Genomic DNA, 15,158 nt, shown 5'->3' with positions numbered 1-15,158 from the left:
ACTTTTGTAGGATAATGCTATATAACTTCAACATTTCCTATACAATTTATATGGCATGCTCACATTGAATTTGGCACATTATTCTTCTTTTAATATAATTATGTGGTGTATTTTATAATTTGCAATATAAGTTGGAAAAGTTAAAATCAATAAGTAGCATTTTACTTTTTGGTCCAGGTGTGGTTTTCTTTTTAGCAGTCTGTATAGCATTAGCTAGATGAGAATCATTGACAAACTGGAATGGGAGAGAATTAGAACTGTATCACTTAAGCCCTGGTTTTTTACATTATAGGGGTTACAGCAAAACAATTCAAAGTTTGATAATGCAGAGCAAAGCTTCTTAGCTAGTAATTCATAGACTTCAAGGGGACATGTGTTGTGGATAATCATTTACTGGTTTAGCCTGCTGCTTGAAGTTGGGCTCTGTAAACCAAGTCATGCCCAGAACCAGAAACTGCTTCTGAGACCCTACATGGTTGAATATTGGTCTAAGCTTCTGCCTCCTCATCCACCTCCACACTATCTTCATGTGCCTTCTGCTCCTTAATCCTCTCAAACCAACTTCATGAAAATGACCTAGACATTTATTCAGCCAATCCGTACACGGTAATTATATCAAACATGTACAAAGTTACAAATCGAAAAATGAATTCAGTTTGAAACAGCAAAATAGCACTTTTAAATGGGAATCCAATTACCTAATGCGACCCCAGGTTTCAGCAATACTGAGAGGAGGATCATGCCCGTTGATGATATCGAAGATGACCTCAGAGATGATACTGAGACAGTTCACCTGTTTTGTATAGTCTAGTGTCTAGTGAATATTCAAGAGATGAAATTACGAAAAATATACTTACATCAATATCAATACAGAACTCCATAGAACATATACTTTATCAACTATCCTCCACTATATTATCAGAAATATCAATACTGATTTACTTGAAAAAGAAAAGGATGTACAATGCTGGCTTCTGCCAAAGAAGAAAAAGATACTCTAACCTTTCATTTCTGAACATCTTACGCAATGAAGTGCAAGTTTCAGAACAAAAGTAAGCAATACCCTGAACATGTACTTTTCAATATAGCATTTTTCCTTTAGCCATCACAACTGGGGGATTCCACACTTCCATTATCAAGCAGCACATCATGAACAGATTGGTCGTCTACTTTGCTCAAACTTCCCAGCATGTTGGTAGTTTCCTCGTCACTTTCTAGTAACTTTATGGTCTCCGCTAACTTTTGTCTGGCAATCCTCATTCCTGAATCACACAATGAGCCTATACTGAAAACATTATTTCCTTCATGCATCAACTCACTTAGGCGCAGCGATTGGGCAGACTTGGCCTTTCTATATGATGACTTGCAGAACTCATTACTCACCACAATCCCTTTCTTTGCCCCTTTAGTCCATCTCTTCACTATGTATTGTGTCGGTATGCTTGTATAGTTTTTAAAATCCAGTACTTTTAGGGCATGACGGCACAACAACCCCATGGATTCAAATAACTTACATGAACAGGAAATCATGGGCGTAGTAGAGTTGTATTGAATCATGTAGACTCTTTGAAGACCTTCTTCAATTGCTTCATAAATATATTGATTGCCATCATTACCAACTTCTACCATCCTCACCCCAAAAATACTCATAAGCTCATTTTCAAAGAATGAATACATTTTGACAGTGTACTCAGTAGCTGCATGCTTAAAGATACCACTATTTACTCTAACATGAGGCATAGCATTTTTACAACGAAAATCCTCTTCCAACTCTGTGAATCGCATCTTTTTTGTTTTTTGCTCATAATGCTGTACAAAACTAACGAGATCCACTGTTTTCCTAGAAACTTGATGGAAAATAGTGTTTGTGTTCTCACCCCTCTGGCTTGATCCAATATTTGCTGAGAAAGTATCTAGGCTAAATGCAGGACACCATTTCTCTCGAAGTGAATACAACATCTTCAGCCACGAATTGCTTTCAAGGTTGAACATTTTAATCATGTCATCCCAGGAATTTTGAAATTCTACTTCAGTAAAACAATCAAGAAAGCATTTGTTGAAGTGCTTCTTGAATTCAGGATCAGCACAATGACTAGCAAGATGTTGTGTAGCATTCTTGGAGATCTGCCAATTGCATAACCGATGCCGTGTCTCTGGGAACACAGTCTCAATTGCCTTTGCCTTTTCCATTGCTTTATCCTCATCCGTGAAAATGGTTTTTGGCTGTTTATTTCCCATCGACTCCAAAAATGTTTCAAACAACCAAATAAATGAATCAGCACTCTCGTCCAATAAAAAAGCACAACCAAATGAGATATTCTTCCAATGGTGATTGACTCCCAAAATTGGACTACAAACTAGATTGCTGTTGGTTCGAAACGTAGTTTCAAAACATACAACGTCTCCAAAGCAATCATAATCCAACTTTGATCTACCATCTCTCCAGAAATAATTTGTGATTCGACTAAATTGATCCACTTGAACACTGTAGAAAAAATTTGGATCCTCCATCTGTTTATGCTTAAAATAATTTATCAAGCTTTGTCCATTCCATCCTATCATTTCATCCTTACTCCTTTGCAAACAATTAGGCAAATCTTTATTAGTAGATCCATCATTCTCATCACTGCCAAACTCTTTTCCCAAGTATGAAAATGATTTTGCTGGTCTTATAGTCCCATCACTCTTAGAGCCAAGGATAGTTGCACGAACACTTGGTATATTTCGACCTGATCTTAGAAATTGTCGCTCCTCAGGCTTAGCAAACTCGTGATTATGAACTGGATTGATGTAGGAGAGCTTCCACATACCATTTTCCACAGTGAATCGAATTACAGCCTTGCAACCTGTTCTTGTATCTAGCCTTCTCACTTTCTTCGCTTCACATAAGTCTTCATCTACTTGAAATCCTTCCTTTGAGCACAAAAATTCTCGTTGCCGGACATTATTTTGCGAATCTCTTCGAAGATGCCCCTTGCGAATACTAAAACCTTTGTTAAAGGCATAGGTGTTGCAGAACTGGTAAGCTTCAGATTCATCACTAACCTCCATCCCTACTCTCAGTTCATCACTTTCTCCAAATATTGCGTCCTTGTCACTTTTTTCTAATGATTTGCTTTGAAAATCACTATCCATTTGCTAAATCAACCAGCCTAATCATACAGAACAAAGTATTTAGTGCTTGTCCATAACAGAACAGCGAAATGTAAAATGTAAGCCATATGTTTGGTAGGGATTACAAGTAAAAATATTAAAACCATCCTGGATATCAGTTTTCAATCAAATCAAAATAGTAAGTCTCCCTAAAACAGCTTTTAAATTAAAATTTTGAAATCACAAACGCATGTAAGATAACTAAATCATAAATATTGTCTTCAAGAACAATCATTTAATCAGATTCGGCCCCAAACTTTTCTAAACCGTTAGAAGCCATTTTCTATGAAGCAATCATGCAACATCCATAAGAAACTAGCATCAAATTTCATAAACGAGAGAAACCCATAAATTTGATATTAACCTCCTGCCTCCAATACTTTACCTCCAAAATTTCCAAAACGAAAGGGAAAAAAAATACAGCAAAACAGCAATAATCATTTTGGAAAAGACCCAGAGAGGACAGAGAAGCTACCTAGTTCTCCAAGAAAAGAAAGGAGGAGACTTGATGCGACGTCGTCTAGAGGAGGGCAGAGGAATTTGGAGTTTGGGCTCGGGAGTTCTGTTATGCTGTCACTGTGCGACCAAGAGAGCGGCGTGTAGAGATTAGAGAGGAACAAACGCACCGTTTTGCTTTTCCCTCGAGTTATACTGATACGCACCGTTTAATTTGTAAAGCGGGAGTTTCTCCTTCTCTTTTATCAAATGCATTCTCAGAGCCGCGCGCAGCAAGAGGGACTTGGATTGTCCAATGCAAAATCTCTCTCGCCGATTCTCCACAGTCCCAATTCACAAGCTTTTACCTCAGCAGCTTCACCAGCACCAGCCACAGCCAACCAGATTCTTCATCCCCTTCTCCGAGTTTCAGCAGAAGCGGAAGCTCTTGGAGCACAAACTCATCTCTGATCTAGATGGCTGCGCCAATCTCAGCCAAGTCAAGGAGGTTCATGCTCACCTCCTCCGCCATGGCCTCAGCCAGTGCTGCTACGTCCTCACCAAGCTCGTCCGCACGCTCACGAAGCTCGGCGTCCCACTGGACGCGTATCCGCGCCTCGTCTTCCTACAGGTCAAGTACCCGAACCCATTTCTCTGGACGGCTATGATTCGCGGGTACACAGTTCAGGGACCCATTTCGGAGGCGCTGAATTTTTATACTTGTATGCGAAGAGCAGGGACTGGGCCCGTGTCGTTTACTTTCTCGGCTCTCTTTAAGGCTTGTGGGGATGTGCCTGATGTGAACTTGGGTAGGCAGATACATGCCCAGACGATTTTGGTTGGCGGGTTTGCGGCGGATTTGTATGTGGGCAACACCATGATTGATATGTATGTAAAGTGTGGTTTTTTGGATTGTGGGCGCAAAGTGTTTGATGAAATGCCTGATAGGGATGTGGTTTCTTGGACCGAGTTAATTGTTGCTTATACCAAGATTGGGGATATGGGATCAGCAAGGGAATTGTTTGAGGGGTTGCCTGTGAAAGATATGGTGGCGTGGACGGCAATGGTTACTGGTTATGCCCAGAATGCCCGGCCAAGAGATGCGTTGGATTGCTTTGAGAGAATGCAAGGTGCTGGTGTGGGCACCGATGAGATTACGTTGGTTGGTCTCATTTCAGCTTGTGCACAATTGGGTGCATCTAAGTATGCCAATTGGGTTCGAGACATTGCCGAGAAATCTGGTTTTGGGCCTACTGAAAATGTTCTTGTGGGATCTGCATTGATAGATATGTACTCAAAATGTGGGAGCTTGGATGAAGCCTACAAGGTTTTTCAAGGAATGAGGGAAAGAAACGTATTTTCTTACAGCTCAATGATTTTGGGGTTTGCGATGCACGGCCGTGCCAATGCAGCGATAGAATTGTTTCATGAGATGTTGACAACAGAGATAAGACCTAACCGAGTTACTTTTATAGGGGTTCTAACGGCGTGCAGCCATGCAGGCATGGTTGATCAAGGTCGGCAGTTATTTGCAACCATGGAGAAGTACTATAATGTTGTTCCATCAGCTGATCATTATACTTGCATGGTAGACCTACTTGGTCGAGCTGGGCGCTTGGAAGAAGCTCTTGAGCTTGTCGAAACAATGCCGATAGCTGCCCACGGAGGTGTGTGGGGAGCACTACTCGGAGCATGTCGTATTCATGGGAATCCTGACATAGCTCAGATTGCTGCAAACCATCTTTTTGAGCTTGAACCTGATAGTATCGGAAACTATGTAATGCTCTCTAACATATATGCATCAGCAGAAAGGTGGGCTAATGTTTCAAGAGTGAGGAAGATGATGAAGGAAAAAGGTCTGAAAAAGAATCCTGCGTATAGCTGGGTCGAAACGAAGAAAGGGGTAATTCATGAATTCTGTGCGGGTGAAACGAACCATCCAGAGTACGCCGAGATTAAGAAGGCATTGGATGATCTTCTGAACAGATTACAGGCTCATGGGTACGAGCCAAACCTGAATTCTGCGGCTTACGATTTGGGGATTGAAGAGAGGAAGCGCATATTAATGTCGCATAGTGAAAAGCTAGCTCTGGCATATGCATTGCTCAGTACAGATGCTGGAAGCACCATAAAGATTATGAAGAACATTAGGATCTGTGAAGATTGTCATGTTTTCATGTGTGGTGCATCGCAGGTCGCCGGGAGGGAGATTGTTGTGAGAGATAACATGAGATTCCATCACTTCAGTAATGGGAAATGCTCTTGCGGTAACTTTTGGTGATTGAAGACCTGCAGGAGGATGAAGGTTGTTGTAGAAGGCCGGCTCTGAAGTTGTAGCTTTTGGTAATGTTGCTCAAAAACACAAATCCATCTAATTGCCTTGGGTTTCATTATGCAGTCTTTCTAGAGCATTTCATATCATTTACGGAACACAGTTGACAAATTGTATGTAATGGCTAGCATAAGTTTTGAGAGATGTAGAAGTAGAATTGAATTTCATTTAGCTTGATTGATTATTTTATTTATTTTTGTGCTAATGAAACAAGATTTTATTTGTTAACTTTTGACCTTAATTTTCTTGGTTGCTAACAAGTCTATTTTTTTTTTCATTGGGTCAAATATGTTGCTCACAGAAAAGCAAGTCTATATTTATTGAAACAAACGACATACAAAGTACATTACGAAACACAAACGACGTTGCGTATTGAGCATAAAAGAACTGAGCTCACCGCTAGCTTATTATACAGGGCATAATATTACTAATTAACCACTCTTTATACATATTTATATATGAGCACTTATAAATGATATCTAGTGTTGTCCGGGAAGTTTCTCCTTGATCTTGTCCATGATCCCCTTCTTCTCGTGGTGCTCTTCGGTGTAGGCGGTTCCACCATAAGGTGTGGTGGTGGCAGTTGTATGAGTCTGAGATTTGTAGGGGTCATCTGCCCTATGCCCCCCAGTCCCAGGCAGCTTCTCATGGTGGTGCTGCCCGGTGGTCCCAGTTCCACCGTATGTGGTATCGGTTTTGGTTCCACCTGGCAGCCTCTCCTTTATCTTCTCCTTCAACCCCTTCTTCTTCCTCCTCCCTCCTAGCCCATCATCCTCAGACTACAAATCACAATCAATTATCAACTTTATCATAACATATAATAAAATTATTTATGTGCACGCATCTCTATCTCTAACAAATGTGAGACGAGTCTCACTTCTGTTCAAGATGGATGTGATACAAAATATATTGCGCAATCGAGCATATTAAATTCCCATAATTTGATATATTAGAGAGGAAAATAAAAAAAGAGGACTTACAGAGCTAGAGCTTGAGCTACCGGAGCGGTGAAGCACGGCGCCAGTGACGCCGTGGTGCTCTTTCCTGTCATAGTCGTGACCATGCACTCCTTGGCCTTGGCCAGCTGCCGTGGTAGCGGCGAAGTCATGAGGGGCGTACCCTCCAGCGCCCGTGGTGGTTCCAGTCGTAGCAGTGTGATGACCAAGTGGGTTCCCGTACTCGTCCACTCGGGGCCCCACCGGGTTCCCGTACTCGTCGGTGCGGCGGATCGGGTTCCCGTACTCGTCGGTCGGTGTTGTCCCGTACTGCTTGTCATAGCTCGCCATTTTCAAACTGCAAACGCAAACAGCTTCTGAACTTTTGAGTAATTTGAAATGAAGATTTGTTTGGGATTTGATGTATTTGAAATGAGGAATGGGGTTATATATAGGCAATTGGATTGCCAAGGCATGCATATTCTTACACGTACGCGAATAATGACTCCATGCACTGCAGCCACGTTAGCCACTGGGACACCTGGCGGCGATGGGAGAGGACAATTGGATTTTGTTTCTGCATCATAGACAAGATAAGATGTGTATATCATGTGTTGATAGTATTCTTTGTCTTTGGAGTTAAAAGCTCGTGACACTTGACCGCGTAATGCACATGAACCAGTTTGACGATAGCTACCTCTGTGTCTCTGTCTCTGTCTCTGTTGAAAATTATTGGAACTTGTTGCATTGTCACATTTTGACAAGTGGCGCTGTAAAGGTCGTTGGATTAGTCTTCAATTTATCCAGACATTGCTTTTTATTCCAGAGGGGGTTTCTCCCTCCCTAAGCCAACTACTAAAATGTTTCCCTTTATGAACTAAGCAACCAGTCAACGCCAACACCAACTACTTTTTTTTATGTGAATTTGTTATCCCCGGTAAGTTAAAAACATTTATATGAACTATTGTAATTTAAAAAGGAATTAACAACTTTATAAAATGCATAAAAATATCACTTAAATATAAATCGAATTACTTTTTTTTATTTTGGGGGGTGGTAAAGTTGTACTTTCAAAAACAAATACCAGCTTAAACCCAGATTATAGAGCAAAGAGTTGATAAAGGAGATAGCTATGAGTTGATATTGCTGCTCAACAGCTTAAAGCAAGGTTTTGCTGCTCATTAAGATTTCATTTAGACTAATCTAGTTGATCACAAAAATAAATAAATAAATAAATAATATATGTGCATTGAGGTCATAGTGAGCGAAATTTATACTTGAAAACAGCAGACATTAAATAGTTACAAAAGCAAAACACTGTACTCAGACGAGCACATTTATACTTAAACACAAACGACATCCAAATATTACATATTACAAAATACGACATTGTACAATGCTCGGTGGTCACAGACCAACAACAAGCACCGATTTATTATACACAGCAGATAATTATCTGATACGAAATTCAAAATATTATCCATTCCATCTACTAGTTGTTGTGACCAGGAAGCTTGTCTTTGATTTTCTCCATCAACCCCTTCTTCTCATGGAGCTGGGGCTCTCCTCCTGTGTGCCCGACCCCACCGTGACCTGCACTGGTTGGATTCGTTGGGTGGGTGTCATGAGAGTACTGGTCATCCTTAGGTCCACATGGCAGCTTCTCCTTCACTTTGTCCGCTACACCCCTCCTCTCCCGGGTCTCTCCTCCTGTGGCCCCGGCCCCACCGTAAGGTCCGGTGGTTGGGTGCACGTTTTGCCCACCTGGCAGCTTCTCCCTCACTTTGTCAGCTACACCCTTCTTCTCCCGGGTATCATCTCCTGTGTACCCACCCCCACCGAAAGCTCCAGTGCTTGGGTGGGTGTCATGACAGTACTGGTCATCCTTTTGCCCACCTGGCAGCTTGTCCTTCACTTGGCCTATTACACCCTTCTTCTCCCGGGTATCATCTCCTGTGTACCCAGCCCCACCATAAGCTCCAGTAGTTTTGCGGGTGTCATGAGAGTACTGATCATCCTTTTGCCCACCTGGCAGCTTGTCCTTGACTTGGCCTATTATACCTTTCTTCTCCTGGTGCTCTCCTCCTGTGTACCCACCCCCACCGAAAGCTCCAGTGCTTGGGTGGGTGTCATGAGAATACTGCTCATCCTTTTGCCCACCTGGCAGTTTGTCCTTGACTTGGCCTATTACACCCTTTTTCTCCTGGTGCTCTCCTCCTGTGTACCCAGCCCCACCGTAAGCTCCAGTGGTTGGGTGGGTGTCACGACAGAACTGGTCATCCTTTTGCCCACCTGGCAGCTTGTCCTTGACTTGGCCTATTACACCCTTCTTCTCCTGGTTCTCTCCTCCTGTGCACCCAGGCCCACCGTAAGCTCCAGTGGTTGGGTGGCTGTCACGACAGTACTGGTCATCCTTTTGCCCACCTGGCAGCTTGTCCTTGACTTGGCCTATTATACCCTTCTTCTCCCGGGTATCATCTCCTGTGTAGCCGGCCCCACCGTAAGCTCCAGTGGTGGTTTGGGTGTCATGAGAGTACTGGTCATCCTTGTTGCCACCTGGCAGCTTGTCCTTGACTTGGCCTAATATACCCTTCTTCTCCCCTCCTGTGTACCCGTCCCCGCCGTAACCTCCAGTGGTTGTCTGGCTGTCACGAGAGTACTGGTCATCCTTGGAATTAAACGCAGCAGGGACGCCGTGATGCTCAACAACACTAGGTTTTGTATGAGTGGCGTACCCTGCACCAGTTCCGTACCCGGTATCCGCCACACCGTGCTGAACCGGGTTCCCGAACTCGTCTTTCCTGCCGGTTCCGGTGGTGGAGTGATGAACCGGGTTCCCGAACTCGTCAGTATTAGTAGGCTCGGGTGTTGAACCAAAATGCGCCATTTTTCAAAGTACGAAGGAAAAAAACACAAGAAAAAACAACTACAACTCCTGATTAAAACGAAATGAAAGAAACTGACTTTGTTTGGGATGAAGTGATATATTTGAAATCAGAACTGAGGTTGGTTTATATAGGCAACGAATCTACACCCAAAGGCTATGCATGCATAACGCGCATGCCATGCCACGAATAATAATTTCATTAATCTTTACACGTACCCACGTACATAATTAGCAAAGTAAATTTCGTACCTGCCTGATATTCACATTTAGACACGTGGCGATGTTGAGACAGGACACGTGTGTGCCAGTGTCGGCACATAGGAAGATATTTTGTTTCTGTCTGTTTTCCTTTTAGGTCGGGCATAATTAAAGATAAAGATTAAGATAAGATTATATAAGTGGTTCTCGTTGTCTTGAAGTTAAAAGCTGATGACAATTCACCGCGTCCGTATGGAATTGATGACGACAGGAGGAACAACTACCTCTGTACCCGTTCCCACTCCACTAGCTTTTTGACCCTTGTAAAAGTCGTCATTATCTTGATCTTTGTCACACAGGCCGACTCATTGGATGGCTAAGATTCATAAGAGGGATTTCATCGTTCCGTGTATGAGGTTCCACGTGGATGTTATCCATTGGTTCTAGATCTACAGGGTTATTGAATTGAACCGGCCCAATTTCAGCAGTTTGGTCTACAAACGGCCGACATGAAACGGACCAATCTGCAGCCTTATCTCTTAACAATTAGATCAAATTAATTAGTCATTAAACTAAATTAATTCAATATTTAGGGGCCGCCCTTATTATAAAATGACTCTAGATTTAAATGCTTTTTACTAAAAAGAATTTGAGTTTCAAAGCATACGTGGGTTAAGATTGTGACATGAACGGACGCTTTTTTTTTCTTCTGAAAAAGATATTTTATTGTTGAAGATTCTACAACCGACGTCTAGCCATAAAATTCTTTATCTACCACCTAATCATGAATAATAACAGAGGTGAACCTTACTTTTTGCCATCAAGTTTGAATTCCTTATAGATTAGAATAATTTAAAATATTTAGACTATTGCTGGTATAAAAAATCCCTCTCCAAAGAATTAAAACTTGCTTAAACACGAACTGTTGTTAAGAAGAGCAAATATATAGATATAAAGGACTTACAAAGTATGTATCACAAAATACAAAGGACATGGCGCAGAGCTCGGTGTTCACAAACATAAGAACTACACCAAGCACCGCTTATTATACACGTCACACTAAAACATTGAACACAAAACGACACATAGCGTATCAATCTCTTACATAACCCTATTTATTATTATATATATGAAGTGATTTAATGATGTCCACCAGGAAGCTTCGCTTTGATCTTGTCCATGATGCCCTTCTTTTGACGGGTGTGTGTGGTGGTGCCACCGTAAGGTGTGGTGGTGGCGGTTGTATGTCCCCCAGTCCCAGGCAGCTTCTCCTTGATCTTGTCCATCGTGCCCTTCTGCTGGCGGTGCCCTGTTCCGGTGGTGCCGGTTGTATGAGTATGAGATGAGTAGGGGTCAGTAATCTTGTCCATCATCCCATGGTGCTGCTCCGATCCAGTGTGGCCGGTTCCACCGTAAGGTGCAGTGGTGCCGGTTGTATGAGAATTAGATGAGTAGGGGTCATGAGTACCTGGGAGCTTCTCCTTGATCTTGTCCATCATCCCCCTTTCGCGGTGGGGCTCTGATCCGGTGTAGCTGGTGACTGGGTTCCCATACTTATCTGTAGATTGGGCCGTTGCACCATGTTGATTCTGGTAATGCGCCATTTTCAAAGATCACACAATAACACAAAGAAACAAATAGATTGATTTTTTGAGTAGAAAGTAAGTTGTCTTCTTGGATTGGATGGAATTGAAAGTGAGAATTGGGGTTGGTTTATATAGGCAATTACGTAAAGGCATGCATGATGTGCATGTAGGTTAAATTCTTACACATACCTGGGATACTGATTTCATATCTTAGTGCCACGTTAACTACTGAAACACGTGGCAATGTTATGACACGACAACTGTATGTTGGTGCATCGTGCATGGTCCATGGAGTTGGAATATAAGATAAGATTTAAAGTAAGTTAAAGCTGTTGACACTTACCCACCTCCGTGCACTTGGAATATAACTATGTGTAAGAGATATTTATAAGCTTTTGTTATTATTCCTCCTTGAGATTTAGAATTCAAAGTTTTTATAAGTGATGAGATTATGAGGGAGCATGTTGTGGGACAGTGATTAAGTGATCAATTTTCTTATAAATGCTTGCTTAGTCATAATGGCTAATCTCTCACTTGATGCTCCTTCATCATCTCATCATTGACAACTTTGGCTTTGAAATCGTCTGCCGACATGGGACTATACTATTCATGCAGTGCAGGCTAAGTTATGGTTTCAATGGTAATTGATGTTTTATTTTAATAATTGGCTTTTCATAAGAAGTGTGTTCCCCTTCAGTTCAGTTGAGGAATTATTTGAGGGATGGGGCGCTCGTTGGATCTCTTTTAATGAGATCTTGCGGCTGTGGTTGTTTTAGATGTTTTAACCTGTTTTCTTTTTTATGACCCGCAAATACAATCGCCCAAGAAAAGCTAAGACACACGCACAGAAAAGAACGACAGAAGGGGAAGAGCCCACCCTTCCACCATCGCGAGCTGAAGAGCAGGCCCGCCGTTGTGAGCTCAGCTTGCGAGATTCCTATAGCAATCAGGTATGAGTATCGATGGCTATGGTTTTTTTTTGTTCTCTCTTTTTTCTCCATCTGGGTTGCTGTTTTCGATTTGGGATTCTGAGATAGGTTTCTAATTTAGTTTGAAGATTTCTGAGCAAGAGGTTGAGATTACACCTGATTACTTTTGGGTTTGTTGATTTCGAGTATCATGCATATCTGACTTCTGAGAGGGTTGTAATGGATATGAGAAAACAGAAAACCATTTGATCTTCTTGATTATTCGAATAAACTTTGATTTTTGAATGAGTTTGTAAAAATTTAGGTGGTTTACTTATTGTTGTTAAGGTAACAGATATAACTGTTTGAATTGGTTATGGAATGTAGAAAAATGGCCTAAATTTGTTTGAATTTGTTCAGTGATAAATAGGTATGGTATCCTGGGTTATGGTTGTTTCAGTATCCTTTTTCCAGTTTATGTCTCATATTTTGTTTACAATTGCAACCTATAGTGGTGATGCTTTCAATAGTTAAATGATTACTTGCATTGTGACCACAAGTAGGATACCTCTGTTGAGTTCTATTTAGCTGATTAAGGTGTTACGAAAATATAATAATACACATTCGAAATTGTTTTTTTACTTGCTTATGAATTGTTAATATGCATTTGAAATTGTTTTTTGCTAGATAAAAAGTCTAATAGTAGCAATGAAGTTCGTGCAGAAATTTTACAGAGATAAAGGTCTCTCTCAGATATGAATCGAAATGGTTTGATTTGAAGGAGGCAGCAAGTATTATTTAGTTTTTTACACTGCAGTGTTTGTAATACTTTTGGGGGCCTGTTGATTTGAATCCAAAATAAAATGCTACCTATATTCAGTGTGGAAATAATAATGATCATAACTTTCTGGTTGATGAGATGAGTTTGTATGCGGAAAATATGAATAATTAATATGCAGACGATGATGATTTGTCATGCAACTTTTAAATGCTTTTACTAAAAAGAATTTTGAGTTTCAAAGCATACGATGGGTTAAGTCAATGATTGTGACATGAACCGACACCTTCTTTTTATTTTTCTGAAAAAGATATTTTATTGTTGAAGATGCTACAACGTATAGCCATAAAATTCTTTATCCACCACCTAATCATGAATACCATGAATAATAACAGAGGTGAACCTTACTTTTTGCCATCAAGTTTGAATTCCTTGTAGATTAGAATAATATTGATGGTATAAAAAATCCCTCTCCAAAGAATTAAAACTTGCTTACACACGAACTATTGTTAAGAAGAGCAAATATATAGATATAAAGGACATACAAAGTATGTATCACAAAATACAGAGGACATGGCGCAGAGCTCGGTGTTCACAAACATAAGAACTACACCAAGAACACCTTATTGTACACGTCATACTAAAACATTGAACACAAAACGACACCTAGCGAATCAATCTCTTACATAACCCTATATATGAAGTGATTTAATAATGTCCACCAGGAAGCTTGTCTTTGATCTTGTCCATGATGCCCCTCTTTCCAGGGGTGGTGGTGCCACCGTAAGGTGTGGTGGTGGTGTCACCGTAAGGTGTCGTGGTGGTGCCACCGTAAGGTGTGGTGCCACCGTAAGGTGTGGTGCCACCGTAAGGTGTGGTGGTGGTGTCACCGTAAGGTGACGTGGTGGTGCCACCGTAAGGTGTGGTGGTTGTGTCACCGTAAGGTGACGTGGTGGTGCCACCGTAAGGTGTGGTGGTGGTGGTTGTATGAGAATGAGATGAGTAAGGATCATCCGCCCTATGTCCCCCAGTCCCAGACAGCTTGTCCTTGATCTTGTCCATCGTGCCCTTCTGGTGGCTGTACTCTGTTCCAGTGTAGCCGGTTCCACCGTAAGGTGCAGTGGTGCCGGTTGTATTAGAATGAGATGAGTAGGGGTCGGTAATCTTGTGCATCCCAGGGTGCTGCTCCGATCCAGTGTAGCCGGTTCCACCGTAAGGAGCAGTGGTGCCGGTTGTATGAGAATGAGATGAGTAGGGGTCGGAAATCTTGTCCATCATCCCGTGGTGCTGCTCCGATCTAGTGTAGCCGGTTCCACCGTAAGGTGCAGTGGTGCCGGCAGTATGAGAATGAGATGAGTAGGGGTCAGTACCTGGAATCTTGTCCATCATCCCATGGTGCTGCTCCAATCCAGTGTAGCCGGTTTCACCGTAAGGTAGAGTGGGGTAGGTTGTCTGAGAATGAGATGAGTAGGGGTCATGAGTACCTGGGAGCTTGTCCTTGATCTTGTCCATCATCCCCCTTTCGCGGTGGGGCTCTGATCCGGTGTAGGAGGTGACTGGGTTCCCATACTCATCTGTAGATTGGGGCTCTGATCCGGTGTAGGAGGTGACTGGGTTCCCATACTCATCTGTAGATTGGGCCGTTGCACCATATTGGTTCTGGTAATGCGACATTTTCAAAGATCACACAAAGAAACAAATTGAGATTGTAGATTGATTTTTTGAATAGAAAGTAAGTTGTCTTGGATTGGATGGAATTGAAAGTGAGAATTGGGGTTGGTTTATAAAGGCAATTACGTAAAGGCATGCATGATGTGCATGTAGGTTAAATTCTTACACATACCTGGACATCTTAGTGCCACGTTAACTACTGAAACACGTGGCAATGTTACGAGACGACAAGTGTATGTTGGTGCATGGTGCATGGTGCATGGTGCATGGATAAG

General features: G+C 41.9%; 4 protein-coding genes across 8 annotated transcripts; 1 reads left to right on the top strand and 3 right to left on the bottom strand.

Moving 5' to 3' along the window:
• Window positions 1-241: 241 nt before the first annotated feature.
• LOC110773499 (protein FAR1-RELATED SEQUENCE 5-like) lies at window positions 242-3,765 on the bottom strand. 5 transcript variants are annotated; one of them, XM_088243898.1, is made up of 4 exons: window positions 3,629-3,765; window positions 1,003-3,152; window positions 699-814; window positions 242-576 (listed from the first exon to the last, which is right to left on the bottom strand). In XM_088243898.1, exon 2 carries the CDS (start codon window positions 3,133-3,135, stop codon window positions 1,099-1,101), a length of 2,037 nt encoding a protein of 678 aa, XP_088100024.1. In that variant the 5' UTR covers window positions 3,136-3,152; window positions 3,629-3,765; the 3' UTR covers window positions 242-576; window positions 699-814; window positions 1,003-1,098. The 5 variants fall into 5 exon arrangements, with proteins under 5 accessions (XP_088100024.1, XP_021833719.2, XP_088100021.1 ...); XM_021978027.2 differs by having other exon boundaries at window positions 699-793; XM_088243895.1 differs by having other exon boundaries at window positions 699-3,152.
• Window positions 3,766-3,828: 63 nt separating this feature from the next.
• Window positions 3,829-6,148, top strand: LOC110773512 (Pentatricopeptide repeat (PPR) superfamily protein). The gene has a single exon (XM_021978045.2). The coding sequence runs from the start codon at window positions 3,905-3,907 to the stop codon at window positions 5,867-5,869; it is 1,965 nt and encodes a 654-aa protein (XP_021833737.2). The 5' UTR covers window positions 3,829-3,904; the 3' UTR covers window positions 5,870-6,148.
• A 63-nt stretch (window positions 6,149-6,211) lies between these two features.
• Window positions 6,212-9,848, bottom strand: LOC110773536 (uncharacterized). The gene is made up of 3 exons (XM_088244687.1): window positions 8,349-9,848; window positions 6,901-7,375; window positions 6,212-6,699 (listed from the first exon to the last, which is right to left on the bottom strand). Exons 1-3 carry the CDS (start codon window positions 9,740-9,742, stop codon window positions 6,400-6,402), a joined length of 2,169 nt encoding a protein of 722 aa, XP_088100813.1. The 5' UTR covers window positions 9,743-9,848; the 3' UTR covers window positions 6,212-6,399.
• Window positions 9,849-10,865: 1,017 nt separating this feature from the next.
• Window positions 10,866-14,979, bottom strand: LOC110773553 (uncharacterized). Its single transcript, XM_021978080.2, has 3 exons — window positions 14,085-14,979; window positions 13,924-14,048; window positions 10,866-11,553 (listed from the first exon to the last, which is right to left on the bottom strand). The coding sequence occupies exons 1-3, from the start codon at window positions 14,884-14,886 to the stop codon at window positions 11,080-11,082; spliced, it is 1,401 nt and encodes a 466-aa protein (XP_021833772.2). The 5' UTR covers window positions 14,887-14,979; the 3' UTR covers window positions 10,866-11,079.
• Between the last annotated feature and the right edge of the window lie 179 nt (window positions 14,980-15,158).

The sequence above is a fragment of the Prunus avium genome, chromosome 7 (genome assembly GCF_965620075.1).
Source record: "Prunus avium chromosome 7, drPruAviu1.hap1.1, whole genome shotgun sequence".
Taxonomy (NCBI): domain Eukaryota; kingdom Viridiplantae; phylum Streptophyta; class Magnoliopsida; order Rosales; family Rosaceae; genus Prunus; species Prunus avium.
Note: the sequence above shows the minus strand (reverse complement) of the source record. Positions and strands in the feature narration are given on the sequence as shown.